Raw genomic sequence first — 19,655 nt, 5'->3', positions numbered from 1 at the left:
TACATTAACATCACCCCATTGCCCATCACCTTTAACCTCCTTATCATAATATCCTCCTACCCCCCACCCCCACGTGCTCGGTGCTTAAAAGAGATAATTAATATCGAAATAAAATACGATTACATTTCTTAAAAGAATAAAATCTCTCTCTCTCTCTCTCTCTCTCTCTCTCTCTCTCTCTCTCTCTCTCTCTCTCTCTCTCTCTCTCTCTCTCTCTTGAAATATATTTCAGTCATTATTGCACTTTTTTGTCTGAATTTGGTAATTTCCCTCCTCCTCTCACTCGAACCATCGTAACTATGCATTGGCAGTTGCAACTTCAGCTACCGTTCAGAGCAAGAAGGACATGATCTCTCCCAGCAAGGTTTGGCGAGGCGACATCGGTTTCTTTGGTGGGTGTACAAACAGATTCCAGTAATAGGGAGACTTTATAATTGGGACAATTGTAATTAAGGCGGGTAAGTTGATAAGAAGGAAGTGAGTTGTATACTGGAAGACGTATGAAAGTTAAAGAAATTGTTAGAAAAATTCAAGGATACTTGCGAATATAAAAACTGTTGAGAGAGAAATACAGGACATGAAAGATTCAAAGTGAAATGAAAGGTTTGGGTAGAGAAATAAAATTTGCAGGCTCAGAAGATGGGCAGTGTGAAGAAAGGAAGAAAAGAATAGGAAGAACATGAGAAAGAAAGGGCAGGAGACGAAAAAATGTTCAGGATAACTACGAACCGGAGTTGTAGGTTAAAAAAAAAAGTTGCTTGTGGATAAAGGTAAAGCTAAAGCAATCACTAAGATTGATAAACAAGTCCGGTTCAGAAATAAAGAAAAACTTGATATAGTGTGTGTGAAGGAATTGTTGTCTTGTTCCAGTAGCTTTGAAAAGTTTGTAGAATTGGAGACAGAAGAAAATGTTGTAAGAGATGAAGGAAGTTAAAAGTATATCTTAGTTTAACCAGACCACTGAGCTGATTAACAGCTCTCCTAGGGCTGGCCCGAAGGATTATATTTATTTTACGTGGCTAAGAACCAACTGGTTACCTAGCAACGGGACCTACAGCTTATTGTGGGATATGAACCACATTATGACGAGAAATGAATTTCTATCACCAGAAATAAATTCCTCTAATTCTTCATTGGCCACACGGAGAGTCGAACGCTGGGCCAACAGCGTGCTAGCCGAAAGCTCTGGCCACCCCTCCACTGAAGGAAGTAATGTAAGTAAATTGTTTATGCAGGGACTGTTCAGGATGCCAGAACGCAATTAAAATTTTGATAATGTGATGGAGTGAAGAGTTGATGAACTTTCCAGTGAGGTGCCGCTGTATTGTTGAAAATGAAGCTGCATGGCTAGCAGGAACGTGTAAGATATTTCTCAGTGGAGAAGAAAATCATAAGAAATTAATAATTGTTCATTTTGTGAAGTAAAATAGAGGATAATATGAAAATTATGAACAATAACAATACGGTGCTTGGTAAGATTGTCAGTTTTCGCTTGAGAAAGTCCTACAGAAGACAGGGGAAGCCATTATTCATTTTGTTTGAGAAAAGTTCGTTAATCAGTCTTTGCTATGAATCATCTTTGAGAGAATTTTTTAAACTGTGGTATAAATGAATGCAGATTGTGACAAAGTTGTGGATAAAGATGTGATAAAAGTGATAGATGTAATTTGGAGAGGGCTGTGGTTAATGATATAGAAGGTAGTTAGCTAAGTACCATTTTAAGATTTGCGCCAATTAAAAACTTAAGTAGAAACCAAGGCAAGTTAAGATTTTGTGCTTGGGTTCTATAGTGAATGGAAGAAGCTGCAGGTTTTTGTTAACGATGTTTGTTGATTGATGATTGTGAGTGTAAACTGCTGAGACAGTAAAAGTTTTGGAAAATCATCTAAGAAGAAAAAGCCAAAAGTAGATAGTAAGATAGTAACAAATTCGCCTTCCAGAAAGATTAATAACCTTTATGTTGACGTTACTCGAAGCTGGTAGTGCCAGCGTGGACAAGGGCATAAGGATAGCAAACCCAATTCAGAATACTTTCTGAGAAAACATAAGTTTAACAAATACGATAATCATTTCTCGAAAGGGAACAGGTGTATTATATATATATATATATATATATATATATATATATATATATATATATATATATATATATATATATATATATATATATATATATATATATATATAGGCAAATTAATAATGAAAATACGATTATCAAATGTATCTTCATTAATAACGATGACATACCCACGATGACATACAAACATACACACACACATATACATGTATGTATGTATATATATATATATATATATATATAGCTATATATATATATATATATATATATATATATATATATATATATATATATATATATATACATACATATATATATCATCATCGTGTGACGACACATTTATTAATTGTATTAATGTGCATAATAACGCTCCACACGCACATATAATCTTGTAAATAAGTATATAAATTTCAGTCAAGTATATAAAAAAATGAACATGAAAGCACTTGCTATTTGACCCCAGCGCAATTAAGTCGGTTCCGAAAAGAAGTCATGAAAATAATGCTAATAACGGCCATGGTGACAATTAACATTTTTATTAGCAACTGCAATAACAAAGTCGGTAACGTCAGTTATTTTATCATTGCTTCTTTTTAATAAGAGTGCTATTTGAAAATTTAATTAAAATCGTGGAAGAAAATTACACCTTCAGTGTATATATGATTTTAGACTTTCTCTACTTTTTATTAAGGCATGAGAAGACCCTGTGAATCCTAACAGAAAGTCTTTTAAAATTCCACATTTTTATATTTTTTTCAAGAATTCATAAAGTATTATTTACGCTTGAACGCAAGAACTCATTTTTTTCCCGTCTTGAATTTTAGGTGAAGACGCTGTTTTCATTGTTAATGGCCGTGAGTGGTGGCCGCTGGAAAATCTCCACTTTACGAAATGCACCCGTAATTATTCTTTCAGCAATGAATATCTATGCCAAACATGAAATTCGCCTTCCATGAATAATTAATGTCATTTCACCGCCTATGATTTAATATTCAGCATAATTCCTTTTTCTACACTTCCCACTCCTTTTTTTCTTTGCACTGTAGGAAGAACGCTGGAAATGCTTCAAGCGTGTAATTTATTTTTTTAATCGTGAAACTCCTGGTGAGCATCATTTCATTCCCGGGCTCTATTTTTCTTGCAATGTTTTTAGTTTCATTCTGTGCTGTCTTGTCGTTATGTAAGCATGAATAACCTAAATTCCTAGATATATATATATATATATATATATATATATATATATATATATATATATATATATATATATATATATATATATATATATATAAATATATTGACCTGATATATATATATATATATATATATATATATATATATATATATATATATATATATATATATATATATATATATATATATATATATATATATATATATATATAATACATATATATATATATATATATATATATATATATATATATATATATATATATATATATATATATATATATATATATATATATATATATATATATATATATATATATATATATATATATATATATATATATATATATATATATATATATATATATATATATATATATATATATATATATATTGTCTGAACCATACTTGGTTCTACCATATTCTCAAAAGGTTAGGACCGGGACTGAAGCGACCAGGAAGCCCAAGGGCAAGACAAGGAGGAGGTAGCAAAATAAACAGCCAAAACACCTTAAACCTATTTATTAAACCTGAGTTCTCTACATGTCAATTTACATATTTATAGGTGAGTTAAGGGTTTAGCAAAAAAAAGTCAAAACGAATATTACAGCAGCAGCTGAAAATCAAAACTAATAATGAAATAATAAAGCACAACACAGTTACACAACCAGGGCTATACACTTCCCCGACACTAAAAACAAAGCATGTCATAATCAAATCACCACTGCCATACACTTGCCTGACTTCAGAGCCATACACTTGCTGATAGTATCACAAAGACATGAACATACCCTGAGCCATACACTGCTCATCAACATCATAAATAATGACGTAAATAATCAGCACCCAGAAGCATAAACATAATCAACTGTAATAAAATCTAGCCTTCTCACACCTAAGGTGTCATAAGAATGAATCCTCCACAGATGGCTGTGGTTTAACCATCCTCCATCCTTGAATGGTAGATTTCAAAAAGCAGTAACACCTGCTACTCCAAGTAGCAACTCCACTCTGAAGACCCAACTGGCGCTCTCATCCTCGACCTGTAGGACAATCTCCTCCTCGACCTGCAGTGGCCAACAAGTGTTGACCTGTCGCTCTCAAGACCTTAACATAATGACCTCATCCTCGACCTGCAGAACGATCTCTTTCTCGACCTGCAGCAGCCAACAGGTAACCATCACCTGTCGCCATCGAGATGTCGATCTGCTGCTGCGCTAACCTTAATCTAAAAAAGAGCAGACAGCAAATGTCGCCTCACACCAACATAACAAAAACACAGGAGGGCAGGTAAAACAACCAAACAAGCCACACAAGGCTGTTACAAGCTCAAACAATAGAAATATTGTAATACCTTACAATACACATACACACACACACACACACACACACACTATATATATATATTTATTTATTTATTTAGTGGTTCCTCAGCATAGGAATTTAATTTTCTCCAAATTCCAATTCAAATATAGAAATGTTCTTATAATGATCCGAATATTCCCATAAGGAATAATGAGAATTCAATTAATTCATCCCACACTTAAGAATTTACCCCATATCCACCCTTTGTACCCAATTTAATGCAATTATTTTAAGCGCAAGCACAATGTATAGTTTAATGAAAACAATACTCAACAAAATAAATAAAAGAATAAAGCATTTCACAATAAAATTTAACATAAATGATGAACAAAATTAACATAGTCGTATGTCACCATGGTGATGCACAGCTGACCTGAGATAGAGGGAGGGAGGGGAGTATTTAGTTGAGGAGAGGAGAGGAGACAGAAAAAACATTACTGTCCTGTTTGTATGTAAAAGCAGTAACAATTCACATCAAAAAAATAAAAGAAGGGAATTTCACAATAAATTTAACATAATGATAGAATATAAAAGCAATCAAATGCAATATAATAACTAAAAATTCGAAAGAGTCTTACCTTGAGCGAGTGTTCTGGACTGCGCTGAGTGAGGCAGTAGAGAGGAGAGGGAGGGAAGGCTTACTGGGTGGAAGACAGGGGTTCACTTCCCACTGTCTTCCCAGCTGTACCACTGGGTCTGGACTTGGATGATTTTTCTCTTTCATTATGTTTCATCTGTTTGCTTTCACTTACACTCGATTCGCCTGGATCATTTCTTTTTGTTACAGTTAAATACCTATTGAGTGACACTCTCTTCTTTCAATTTTTTAGCACTCTGTAAAACTAACTCATCCCCACATCATCAAACAAACTGGTGTCGTGTTCAGCTTTTGCACACCATGGATTGTTTGTTTCTACAAATTTCTTTAGATTTGGCTGCGTTTCACACCATTTCCTGATTTCTGTGGATGACAGTGGCAAAGTCAGCTCTGTTTCCACCTAATCCTCGGATGAAGAAAGTTCTTTCTTTGTCTCTTTGAGCATCTTCAATTCATCCACTGTCAGCTCCTCCTCATGTTTGTCAATCAGTTCTTTTATGTCTTTGTGGTCTGCCTCCAGCCCCATGATTTTGCCGAATTGCACGATCTCTTCCATGGCTTGGTTCTCCTGAACGAAACCTTTGAAGTCATGTTCAAGAACGCAGTCAGGCCATAGTTTACTTCATGCAGAATTGAGCGTTCTTTTTGTGATGCCCTGCCATGCTGTATTAATGAGTTTTAAGCAGCCAATGATGTCAAAATGCTCCTTCCAAAACTTCTTAATGGTCAGGTTTGTTGCTTCGGTAATCTTGAAGCGTCTTTGAAACAGAGCCTTAGTGCAGAGTTTTTTAAAGTTGGACATGACATGCTGATCCATGGGCTGGAGTATGGGGGTGATGTTGGGAGGGAAGAATACAATGTCGATGAAGTCAGACTGTCTGTCCAACAGTTTGTGATCTTTCATGTCCCTTGGATGGCCAGGTTCATTCTCTACTACAATTAGGGCTTTGAATAGCGGGTCTGTTTTTTTCCGGATAACTTTTTATGGTTTGGCAGCACACTTCGTTCATCCACTGCACAAACAAAGCCTGCATGACCCAGGCTTTATTGTTGGATGTCCACATGACACCCAGCTGCCTCTTCTGCACTTTTTTTCTTAAATGCTCGTGGATTCTTGGATGAATAAACCAACAACAGCTTTATTTTTAGATCCCCCGGTGCATTAGCACAGAACAGTAGCATATGGCAGTCTTTCATTGTTTTATGTCTTGACATTTTCTTTTTTCCAGATGTAATATAGGTCCTCTTTGGCATCTTCTTCCAAAAAAGACCTGTCTCGTCCCAGTTGAATAATTGTTAGGGCTGGTATCCCTGAGAATCCATGGGGCTTTTAAACTTCATATAATCTTCGGCTGCCTTTGTATTTGCACTTGCAGACTCTTCTTGCTGGGCAACTGACCTTACCTCTGTCCGTTTCATAAATTTTTGGAACCATCCATGACCCGCCTTGAATTACATTTCTTGAGTAGGACCTGGTGAGTCCTTGCAACTTCTTCATAAATTGTCGAGGCCTTCTACAAAATCGTGGCTCGATTCACAGAATCTGCAGCGAGCTCCTTCTGCCTCAACCACAAAAGCAGCAATTTCTCCATTTCTTCCATTGCTTGTGGGCCCTGCTTAAATGGCATTCTTGTTATTCCTACAGAATTATCTGATGCCTTAATTTCCTCTTTCTTCTTTAGAACAGTAGATATTGTCGAAATAGATCTGCCATTTCTCAAGCTAGGTCAGACACGTGTGTGACAACTTCATGCTTGGCTATCATTTCTTTCTTAAATCCAACAGTTAAAGACTCCTTTTTCTTCATTACTTCCTTAACAGGCTTCTTCTTCATGGGTGACATTGTTATTCACAATTATTAGTGAAAAAATTCACAAACGATTGCAAATTATGATGTGACAAAGTTATGCAGTCTAAACTTCGGGCACAAACACGAACACAAGGCACAGGTTTAGACTAACCCGGATCAACGAGTCTACGTGTCAGGGTCACAGCAAATGAGGCTGATTAAGACCTATTTTGACATTTTAAAGAAGAGAACCATTGTCAGTTGTTTTATTGCTTTCCAGCTTTGTACCCTTCTGTCCCTACATCCACATGGCCCTCCCACTATCATCCACACCCGAGGGGATCCTGTCCCTCCTCCTGCAATCCTGGTCGGCTGCATGCCAGATTCCACCAAACAGTATTTAAGTTTAATTTTTAGTTCATATAGAAACAAAATTTTTCAAAAATTTTTTGCAACAAAAATTTTATGCAGAGGAACCACTATATTCATGCAACAAAAATATATAATAATGAATCATTCATATGCAGAGGAATATATATATATATATATATATATATATATATATATATATATATATATATATATATATATATATATATATATATATATATATATATTCTGAGGCAGATTGGAAGAATGGAATTGGGATTTTAATTAACTGCCTTGAAGGCCAACACAAAGCGCTCAGAATGTAAGTGATATGTGAAATAAATAGACTGACTTACCTTGATATCACATCTAAGTAAACAGAGAATTGGAGGTCACCAAGGGGAAAAATTAACCAGTTATTTAATTTAAACTGAATTTATTTACAAATGAAGCAATCAGGAAATAATATGAAAAGGCTGACTGAACAGCAAGCAAGCACATACAAGGTGCAATCAAATTAGGCAATGTGTAGCAAATTGCTGAATCTGAAAAGGCTACGGTTCTGAAATAGTTTAACATGCAAATGAACGTGAAGGTTGCTACTGGTTAAATGATTTTTGGGTGTTAATGCAATTTGACTCATTGTTGGGGGGAACTGTCTAGTGCCCCAGACTGCTAATCAGAAGACTCATGCATGTGGCAGGATGGCAGTTAAACGTCTACACTATTTTTGGTTCAGAAGGCAGGGACTGACTGCTCGAAGTGCTGGATAATAGGTTCTGGAAGAGAATTCCAGGTTAGCATTCAAGCCCAGTGATTTTCTCTCACATGAAATTACTTAGGCACGATGGAGAAACTGATCAATTAGATTTAATTAGCACGGGTAACACAATGGAGGGAATGATCTAATTATGATCACTGAACTAATTTAATTTGAGCTTGGGACAAGTCATGAGGGCAAAGGGCTGCTAGGTCTGATTTGACAAAGGAGGGCTTTGCTTAGGAGAATGAAAAGTTGGAAATACTGAAAATGGAGAGAGAAACAGAAAACTGGTAGTGGAAAGAGTGCTTCCAGATGTACATTATTTCTTTTGTTCAGTGAGCTCATTGCAGAAGACGAAATTAAGCTGCAGGAGTCTCACGGAGAGAAGACCCGCACCAACTTTATGCTGTAGCAGTTGGGTAAGGAGTGTTTGTCGCCCAGGTCGCTGGGCATTGCATCCGCTTTGTTGTTTGGCTTGGAGCACAGGACATTGGTGATCTGAGAGCAGTCACACAGCCAGCGAAAGGTCATAGGGAAAATAGATCTTATGGCTAAGACTCTTAAATGTAAGGAGAGCAGCCCACTCACAGCCCGGATTCGCCCTTGTGTCCCTAACGGCTATCTAACCCCCCAAAACATTTGATGCTGGGGTTAAGAAGTCAGTATTGTATTCCCCCCAAGTCAGGTGATATTGGGGAGTTCCTACATAAGTTCAGCCCCCTTAGTGGAGTATCCTCCAGCCGTGCCATTAAATTCTGCTTCATAGCTGATGGACGGAGAGACGAATTTCTATAAATACGGAAGAATATATATTAATCAACGAGTAGATACTGAAGGACCTGATTTCAAGATATATTGAACAAAACAAACACCAAAATGATCAAGAATACACAAAATTCATCAAGAACGCGGATCACTTTGAAATTCTACGAAATGTACGTTTCAGGCGCGGCAGTAGAAAACTGAGTAGCAGTTAAAAACAGACAAGGAAACACTTCAAAACGTTTATGAAATATGAAAGGGAATACACCCTGGCATTCACTGACAAGGCCCTTTGATCATAATCTTTTGAGGATTCCTCACAATAAAATAAAAAGTATAAATATATATATATATATATTTGAAATGAGGCAGTTGAGCAGGGCACTTCATCTTCAAGAAAACTATAAATTTGTTTGAAATTGATGCAACATTAGCATGAAAAATATTCGGACAGGTAATTGAAATGCGACAATCGAACCGTTGATGATTATTAAGGCTTTTTCTAAATGAAAGAAGTACACACATATATATATATATATATACATATGTACATATTTATACATATATAACATTATTTTAAATAAGTTTATAAATTTTCCGTGATGGTGAAGTTCCCCGCTCAACTGACTCATTGGAAATATATATTTATTATTTATTCTTTTTTATTTTATTGTGAGAAATTCTCAAAAGATTATGATCAAAGGGCCTTGTCAGTGAATGCCAGGGTGTATTCCCTTTCATATTTCATAAACGTTTTTAAGAGTTTCCTTGACTGTTTTTAACTGCTACTCAGTTTTGTACTGCCGCGCCTGAAACGTGCATTTCGTAGAATTTCAGTGATTCGTGTTCTTGATAATTTTTGTTTCTGTTTTTTTAATACACCTTGAGAGCTGCACTTAGTTTTTTCTTTAGGTAAGAATTTTTATTCGCACCCTTCGTACCCAAATAAAAAAACGATGACATTCGTCGGTATAAGTGTATTGGTTTTATGGACTTCATTTTTTTAACATGAACAACTTTTTGTAACGAATGTTATATATGTTGTCGAAACATTTGATACTAGTGCATTCATTTAGATTTCATGCGGTGTGCGTCAGCTATTTTTTAAAGATAATTTCTTTTTCATTACATCTCTTTATTTCGTTTACCTCCGGTATATAGTTTATTTTTGCTTATATATTGCACTCATTTGAGCTTTGATTTATCACATAAGTCTAAGTTTAATTTGCCTACCATTTTAATCTGTTCCTTGATGTGATTCCTTTTAATCCTTTTGCTTTCGTTTCGGAATTGCAGTGATTTATGTTCGGTCTTATCCACGCCCCTTGCTTTTCCTCTGCTTTTATTCTTCCTACCGGGAAGAGTAATGGCTCTTCCCTCCGTCCAAGACGTCCTTTTATTTGTATAGTGAATAAACGGTTAGTTTCAGTGGCTGATTTGTTGGAATTTATGCTGGGGTTCTGTCTGCCACGTCGGTACACGGACCTAGGTCTGTGAGTATTTTCATTTGGACCTTTGCACAGACTTAGACAGAGACAGACAGACATCCAAACGCACACAATGGTAGAGGTAGACAGACATAGTGAAAGGCTGCCTTCGCTGATATCTTAGTAAGGATAAATTTTTGCTAATATTAAAAGAAAGAAACATAAAGACAAAGACAGAAATATGGTCTCGCCTTGATCATTATCAGAGGAAGTTATTATTCATAAGCTAAATTGCCTTTCCCGAAAAGTTAATTTCAGATCATTTATGCTTTAGTAACAGAGGCAACATTAATTGCCGAGTGTCGTGTAGCACCCATCCCTGCTCTAAATATTCTTTCCATTGACAAAAGAACAGTGAGAGTATGAGAACGATATACTCCCTCCCCCTCCCTTTCCCCTACCCCTTCTTCTTCTTCTTCTCCCTCTCCTCTCCATCCCCTTCTCCTACTCCTTCTTCTTCTTCTTCTTCTTCTTCTCCCTCTCCTCTCCCTCCCCTTCTCCTACTCCTTCTTCTTCTTCTTCTTCTTCTTCTTCTTCTTCTTCTTCTTCTCTCCCTCCTTCTTCTTCTTCTTCTTCTTCTTCTTCTTCTTCTTCTTCTTCTCCTTCTCCTACTCCTTCTTCTTCTTCTTCTTCTTCTTCTTCTTCTTCTTCTTCTCCCTCTCCTCTCCCTCCCCTTCTCCTACTCCTACTTCTTCATCTTCTCCTTATCCTCCCTCTCCTCTTCCTCCCCTTCTCCTACTCCTTCTTCTTCCTCTCCTCCCTCTCCTCTCCCTCCCCTTCTCCTACTCCTTCTTCTTCTTCTTCTCCCTCTCCTCTCCCTCCACTTCTCTTCTTCTTCTTCTTCTTTTCTTCTTCTTCTTCTTCTTCTTCTTCTTCTTCTTCTCATGTTGCCCCGTTAAAAGATCTTTCTTGGTATGTAGGTGGATCTCGAACTCGTACTGATACAGGTACATTGATGACCCTCATCTCCTACTTCGTTTTCTTTTTTCTTTTTCTTCTTCTTCTGTAGTCGGTCGCCTGACTCGTTTATTTGTTATCATGATGCCATCGCAAATGCCTTGCATGGCGTCGTCATGACCTGAAAACGACTACGACTTGACTTCAACGACTCCAGTTACAAGGCGCTGTTGTGTTTTATCTTTTAAAAGGCCCATGGATTGCGTTTTCACTCTCAGGCTCCTTTTTATACCGAAGTTTACGCTAACAGATGCGATGCTTACAATCATATATATATTAACGCATGCACGGACATGATATTAGCCACTTTACTCTTATAATTACTACCTTTACCTAACTGGATACTTACACTAGCGTCGCACCCTTGAAGGTCATATTGATAATAAAAAAAGTTTAGAATACAAATTATACTAAATTGTTAGGGTTCATATGATTATTTAAAATAAGGTGAGAAGAAGGTATGATGGTGCATTTTCCTTGATTTACAATGAAAAATCTGCCTTGATTCTTACTCTCTCTCCATCGTCTGTGCTTGCTTTTTATTTGTATAGAAGGTTGCGTTTCTTCGTTGATTTCTTAACCTTTGTGCAGTGTACGTGTTGAAGTTAACCTTTTTAGAGGTTATGAGGATCACCGGCTTCAGCGTTTGACATCCTACTAAGCAGTCATTCTTTTATGTCTCCATTTTGTATCTTCTTTATCTATTTTACTCCGATAATAATACGTTAAAATTTTTTTCATGTAATTCCATCTTATTTCCTTACCGGAGAATTACATATAATCTTCTATTTCTGTTCTTTGCTTTATTAAATATTTATGCCGGGGCTTGACAACATTTTCCTCGCACTGTAAGTTTATCGTCATTACGAGTATCATTATTCAGTCATATTCTTTGGAAAGTCAGATATATATTCCAACCACGATCATTCGTACGTTATCTGAAGGATATTTTTATAAAATCCTCGTAAGTCCTCCCTGTGAGTGTTAGAGTTTCTTCGTAAATGGACGTTAGATCGCATTAATAGTTTCTCTTGGGGCTTTAGCCGCGCTCATGGCTCGCCTCTTTACATGACGATTATTGTTTGAGCGTCCTGAGATAAAAAACCAGTCGTTGTGGACAATCCGCGGAATGCATATTTTTCTTTTGTTCCGTCTCGTTGTGTGGGTTTGCTTGTGTGTTCCCATTGTGTGCTTTTGCTTATCGAAGGCCCTCTTCGTTTTTTATAAACTCTTCATGCTTTTGAGAGTCCCATTTTACAGAATGTAATTTCTTATCTGTGGACCCTCACTCTCTAATTTTTAGATGGGGAGCCCGGTTGTCCGGGATCAGCTAGAGGCGCTCTTTCGGTCCGTTTGTGCTTTATGATGGACCATGTCAGAATTTGCATTTTCTTCGGTGCTTTAAGAGTCCTCAATGTAAATGGGTCTCTTTTGGGTTTCTTTTCTGCATCGGCTCTAAATGGTTTCCACTTTGTTGTTCATCGACAGCCCGTCATCTTTGAAGTATCTGTTGCTCGCTTAGACCCAAATGACCCCTTTTTTTATTGTTCTGTTTTCTTTTTCTACACTTTTGAAATTTTTGAATGGTAGTATTGTCTGCGCCTGCTGACAAGTACTCTGTCTTTTAAAAATAATGAATTTGTAAATACAGGTTAGGTTTTACGTGAACTTTGCTTTTTAGTGGGAAACGAATGCACTGTGTATTTTCAGAATTAATTTTACGACTCAGAGTCACGCTTTTGAAGCAAATCTTACTTTACCTGTTGAATTTACCTGCTGAAATCATTCTACGGCGTTTTTTTGTTTGTTTTTTTTTTAGTTACCTTATTATGGTTATTGGTTTGTTGTTAGTGTTTTTAATTGCGACAATTATTATTATATTTTGAAGTTTTTCCTGTTGTTGTTGTTATTATTATTATTATTATTATTATTATTATTATTATTATTATTATTATTATTATTATTGGTGTTGTTGTAGCTGTAGCTCTTCGCGTTCTTGCTGCCGTTCTATCTCGCCTAATATTTTCTTCACTTTCCATCTGCTGATAGTGAGGATGATGAAGTTTTTCCTTAATGCGGCTGCCGTTCCACATAACAGATAGTCTGTAGCGTGAACATAATTATTTAAAGTTTCAAAGGCGCATATTTTTCGCTTCGCCTCCTCCCTTGTCTCGCTGTCTATCACCGGCTCGCAGGTGTCAGTTTTTATGAAGAAATTCCTAGTCGACGTCATTTTCTTATGGAACTAACTCTCTCCTCTGCATCTCCGCCCTCCTTATCCTTCGCTTCCTCTTATTCTTTTTCTCTTGGCCGTTTGTTAATGTTGGTATGATGCACATAATTATTTCGTGGGGAAGGAGATGCCGAAGTAAAGCTTGCAGATAGAAATCAAGCGGGATAGATTTATGCTTGTGAGGCTTTTTTAAGAGATAAATAAAAATTAGTTAATGTGAGATAGAGCAAGTTACATCTACGCACATAAAACACACACACATAATATATATATATATATATATATATATATATATATATATATATATATATATATATATATATATATATATATATATTATAATTAATTTTTCCTAATAGAAAATTTTATTTTATATACATAAACCCCTGTAAACTACACACACACACACACACACACACACACACAGAAAGAGAATGTTGTAGTTTGTGTTAAATAATATAAATTTTCATTAGAGAAGCATACCATGGAGAGTAAAGTAACTGAAGCACTTCAGAAACAGAACCTTGAGAGAGAGAGAGAGAGAGAGAGAGAGAGAGAGAGAGAGAGAGAGAGAGAGAGAGAGAGAGAGAGAGAGAGAGTCACATTAGAGTTAGCATCTGCAATGCCAACTTTTCTTATCATTGTATCTCTCTCCACTTCCCCCATCGAGACGTTTTCAGACGTGTGGCTATTTTGAGATTCAAACCTGTCACTAACGCTAAAACATTCCATTAAATGGGTCGCCTTCATTTGCGGTACCTCCTTTCCTTCTGGTTTCTTTGAACTGTCTTGTCTTTTAATTGTCTTTATGTATAATTTTACTTTTTCATGGTACTGTTCTCTATTTATCTTTTTTTTTCTGATACCGAGGAAAACATATGAACCTATTTGTTTTACTTTTTTACATCTTCCTGAGTTCCATTGTAAAGTTTTTATTCTTCGCCTATTTTGACGGGTTCTCATTTTTTCGTTTTTAGATTCTTTGATCTTATGAAATATATCGGATGTTGTGTTGTTTCGTGTCTCGAGTTTTGCCTTTAGTTTTTGCTTATTTTCTCCGTTATTCTTCTTTGTTTTTCTTTCTAGTTACCTTTATACTTTAAGTAGCTCGTAAAGGGAGGCAGCCCCGGTTATTTTGTTTATATATTATGGTATTTGATTTTATAATTTTAAGAAAGAAGTTATATCTTACGTGTAAGGAAATTTGGCGGTACTTTTTTTTTTTTTGCAAAATTTAGTGTTGTTGAGCAAGAAATTTCTCCGTATAGGTTAGTTGTAGGATGTGAAGCAGAAAAAGGTCTTCTTAGTTTTCCCTTTTGAAAATGAAAAAGAAAAAACTGGCTAGCTTGGTAAATTGCGAGGAGATTGTTAATAACACTATTATAGCTGTTCCGTAAGTTTTATTATAAAAACCATGACACACCTCTTGCTTCATTCTTTGCCTCTTGATGGTCTAAGAACATTTAATTGGTCTCCAAGGCATGAACATAAGTTGGTTTTTGATAAATGGGGAAGTCCTCTGCCAATAATAATATTTATTGAGAAATATATAATAATTGAAAATAGCCCAATTCTAATCAAGCTCCCATGACAGCAAGAGAATCAAGGGATCGGCTATACTAAAAAATGTAAATGATATGAAATACGTATGATTTTGAGATGCCAGAAAACTTCTCTCCATGAAGCAATAAATAATTTTTAGTCACCCAAGATTGGTTTATAATAACTTCCCGTGACATTACTCCACTGCTCTTTGTGTTTTCAGCTGATGGAGAATTTATGCTCCGTGCTGACATGCTTGTCAAATTGATAGCCATGCGCTTCTTCCATGTGAGTTGACAGCTGCTACTGAGTGATAAGTTCAGTGTAGTTTTAAGTTCTGCGGAATTTGTTTTTTTAAATTCTCTTCCACTTACGTAAGAAGACTTCCTCTTTTCCTAGTGCGTCACGTAAGGTGGATCGGTGAAACGTGTTCTGATGAAGTTTCACCTGCATACTTCAATAATTTTGGATATTTTTTCATCATTCTGTTGATTACTGTGACATAAAGGCCCTATTCACAATTGGTAATATTTGGCTTTTTTAAGATTGTATAGCTGATTGTGATCACATTTTTCACTAAAACCCTTAAGCTGCTGATTTGCATGTCATTATAGAAGTCATAACTGAAGTGCCTAGGTTGTTTTATGATTTGTGCATTAATAATTTAATGTTATAGGTTTTACCTGTTGCAGCTTTCAGCTATTGTTGCCACTACTACCCCTACAGATAATAATAATAATAATAATAATAATAATAATTAGGATGATTATTGGAACTGAAAAGACTCGATGAAGAGAACAAACAGAAGTCACCCCGGGACTCGATAACAGTTATCCAGTGAGGAACGATTTGCACAAAAACGTCTTCGCCGGATGATCCTTCGCTGTTTTCTGTCATTCTTTTTATTTAATATCAGCTGTGTCGTATTAGATTCTGTGTTATGTTTATCATTCTTTATATTTCAGTGGAGTTTTAATTCAGAACAGACGTTAAATTCTCCTTGGTTCCCATGATATCTTTCCTCGCCGCCTCATTTAGTGAAAACTTCCTTATTGAGACTTGTTTCGTTTCAGGAACTAAATTACCTCAGTGAGGTAGGAAAGCATTGCTTAATCCAGCATTCTATTTTTCAGAGAGAGAGAGAGAGAGAGTCAGACGGGTGTGGCTGGTGTCCCATTACTTTCTGGAAGACTTGGGTGAGTATTGCAGATTGAGGGTTAACACTGGTATTTTACAAAGTTGAATATTAAACATCTTTGTGTAAGTCATCAGCTCATTCTTGAGTTAACATTTCTTCGTATTTGTATAATTTCTTTTATGTTTCACCGCTCAGTGACGATTATGGGCTTTGATATCTGTTTTGTGATAAAGTGTTGATCGGGGATATGTGCTCCTTATAAATATTAATTCCACTAACTATATATATATATATATATATATATATATATATATATGTGTATATATATATATATATATATATATATATATATATATATATATATATATATATATATATATATATATATATATATATATATATATATATATATATATATATATATATATATATATATATATATATATATATATATATATATATATATATATATATATGATGTACCGTCGCTCAGTTCTACGGTCTTGCTTCACAAGCGAAAGTAGGAGATGCAAACAAAGAAGGTTCAGTGACTTCGCCCGTTTCTTGAGAAATCGATTGTTCACTTGTGAACTTAGAAAATGAATGAATTAAACGCATGATAGTTAGTCGACTGTTGTGAGCCGCATCCAAGTCGCTAGCCTAAGCGAAAATCGCTGATATGCATCATTTATTTTACCCAGAAAATGTTTGAAAGCTAGCTTTCAATTCCCATGCTAAAATCTTCTTATCATAATGAGGTACAATTTTATATGTAAAGCTCTGTAATTCTTAACATGTCTTTAAAATTAGTCCTTGCCATTCCATCCTAGGCTGACCTGTCATGGTCCTTTTAGTACTTTTTGAAGACTTTGTTCTCTTACTTCTTTCTAATGAACACCATATTCTTTGGAAGCTTGAATTTGAGGTCACTGGTCTTTTAATAATAATAATAATAATAATAATAATAATAATAATAATAATAATAATAATAAGGATTATCCTTTTGTTTTCACAAACCTCATACCTAAACCTTATTTTTATTTACGATGTTTTATTGAGAACTGATTCATAAGAATTTCTTAACATATTTAACAGGGAGTAACTGGTAACCATAGAATGCATTATAAATACTCAAGCGCTGTAATGTCATGTTATGAGCCACATAACCGAAGCCATACACGATCATTTCAATTTAATTTTTATCTTTTTATACGGTATGGTTTTCCCGTAACTTGTAGAAGAAGTTTTGAGAGAGAGTTACTATTTTAGGTAAATGGGACCTTAAGAGGTTCGCTTTCTCTCTTTTCAATAGAGATAAAGAGATGGCTCACGCTCGATTCACACCGGTATCGAAAATGGTCTCAGTTACATACATCTGTTGTTGAAGTATGGAATTTATACAGTATTTTTGTCCGCTTGCATGTTCGGTGCAACGGATCACATTGATGTGTGTTGGTGTTGTGAGTCATCCACCCCCAGATTTAATTTTGTGGCAGAAAATTCTCTTTAAGACCATTCTGCACGTTTACTTGAATTTAAAGATAGAGGGTCAGGTGAGATCACATTTTTTTACTGGTTTCCATTTTCTTAAGTATTTGTTTCTTTGGTCGTTGGGACATTGTACGCCAGCACAGTGGGCTGCCCCTTGCCTCTGCTACTCATGATTAAATGACATCATTACTCCATTGTGTTCGAAATCCATAACTTGATAAAAAGCTTCTTTTTTTAAATGATTAATTAGTAAGTGCTATTATACCACAAGCTATTTTTTGTTGAGCTACTATCTGAAATTGCTTATGAATGGATAATTTTACTGGGGGTTTGAGTTTTTCTTTTTTCTTATAAATTATCCTTGTCCCTAAAGCTTCGTGACACGCCCTTGTACCTTTCAGATTAGCCAACAACGCCATGATCAGCCGCCATTTTTTTCTGGTATGTCATGCAAGATTTTTTTTTTCTCAATTCTTCTTTTCGGTATATCAGATTACAGCTGAGTAACTTTTGTCATCTTCAAATATCTAGTGAAGTTATTGTTTACTCTATATAATATATAAAGACCTTATCCCATTGCTACTAAAGCTTTTATTGCAGCTTTCCATTTATATAACTCATGGGCCTGTGGTTTGAAGGTTGGACCCCAGGCAAGGAGAGCCAGTTCAGTTCCGGACTCAGGAATACTAGATTTAAGCACAGATATTGAAAACCCATTGCACGTCTGTTGAGCGTATCAGTAAAGTAGGTAATTGGTACCTGGATGAATGTGAGTGATAGATTGAAACAAGGGTATAGAAGAATTTTGCGACAAATACCTCGTTCCAGAAAGTTAGAAGACTGGAAGGCTGAGTGCGTCAACTGAAGTCAATCCACCTAAGAAAAGAAATATATATATATATATATATATATATATATATATATATATATATATATATATATATATATATATATATATATATAAAAATATATATATATATATAATACATATATATATATATATATATATATATATATATATATATATATATATATATATATATATATATATATATATATATATATATATATATATATGAGAAAGAGAGCGACAGTGCCCCTGCATCAGTAAATCATTACATGTTCATTTGAGTAACGGTTGTAACCTGACTTCATGTTCAGTAAGTCACGAGTAACTTTAATAACGCCTCATATTTATTCTCCCATTAACTTCTAAATACCCGATCATGTTTACTATCAAACAACCGAACGCAAACATGTAAACAAACTCCCCTTAAAACGCCAGGCACATTTATGAAGACACTGACGGATGGGATGCAATCCACGCCCGTCAAGGGCTATAAAGTGCCGAATTTTTCTTTTAATTCCTCTTCTGTCGTATACTCTGTTTTTCCTATCTGTATCCCGTCGTATCTTTTCTCTTGGGGTCTTTCAATACGTTAGTCTGTATGTATGTATGTATATTATATAAATGTATACATATATGTATATATATCTATATATATATATATTGTGATATTTGTGTATTTATATATATATATATATATATATATATATATATATATATATATATATATATATATATATATATATAATTTATATATATATATATATATATATATATATAAATTTATATATATGTATATATATATATATATATATATATATATATATATATATATATATATATATATATATTTATTTATATATATACTGTATATGTATATATTGTCACATTCACGCAGTTGTGAGGATAAGGGATGGCTCTAATTATGACCTAGATAAATATATATATATATATATATATATATATATATATATATATATATATATATATATATATGTATATATATATATATATATATATATTTATATATATACTGTTTATGTATA

At 34.7% G+C, this 19,655-nt stretch overlaps 1 protein-coding gene across 4 annotated transcripts in view; it reads left to right on the top strand.

The window, feature by feature from the left end:
• Positions 1-19,655, top strand: part of LOC136852684 (latrophilin Cirl-like) — a 1,484,851-nt gene that overhangs the window by 559,115 nt on the left and 906,081 nt on the right. For all 4 annotated transcript variants that reach the window (XM_067127658.1, XM_067127633.1, XM_067127599.1 and 1 more), the window contains one exon: positions 16,267-16,329. In XM_067127658.1, the coding sequence (XP_066983759.1) occupies positions 16,267-16,329 (63 nt within the window). The remainder of the gene's footprint in view (positions 1-16,266; positions 16,330-19,655) is intronic.

The sequence above is a fragment of the Macrobrachium rosenbergii genome, chromosome 3 (assembly GCF_040412425.1).
Source record: "Macrobrachium rosenbergii isolate ZJJX-2024 chromosome 3, ASM4041242v1, whole genome shotgun sequence".
Classification (NCBI taxonomy): Eukaryota; Metazoa; Arthropoda; class Malacostraca; order Decapoda; family Palaemonidae; genus Macrobrachium; species Macrobrachium rosenbergii.
The sequence above is the reverse complement of the archived record's forward strand: the minus strand, read 5'-3'. Positions and strand labels throughout refer to the sequence as shown.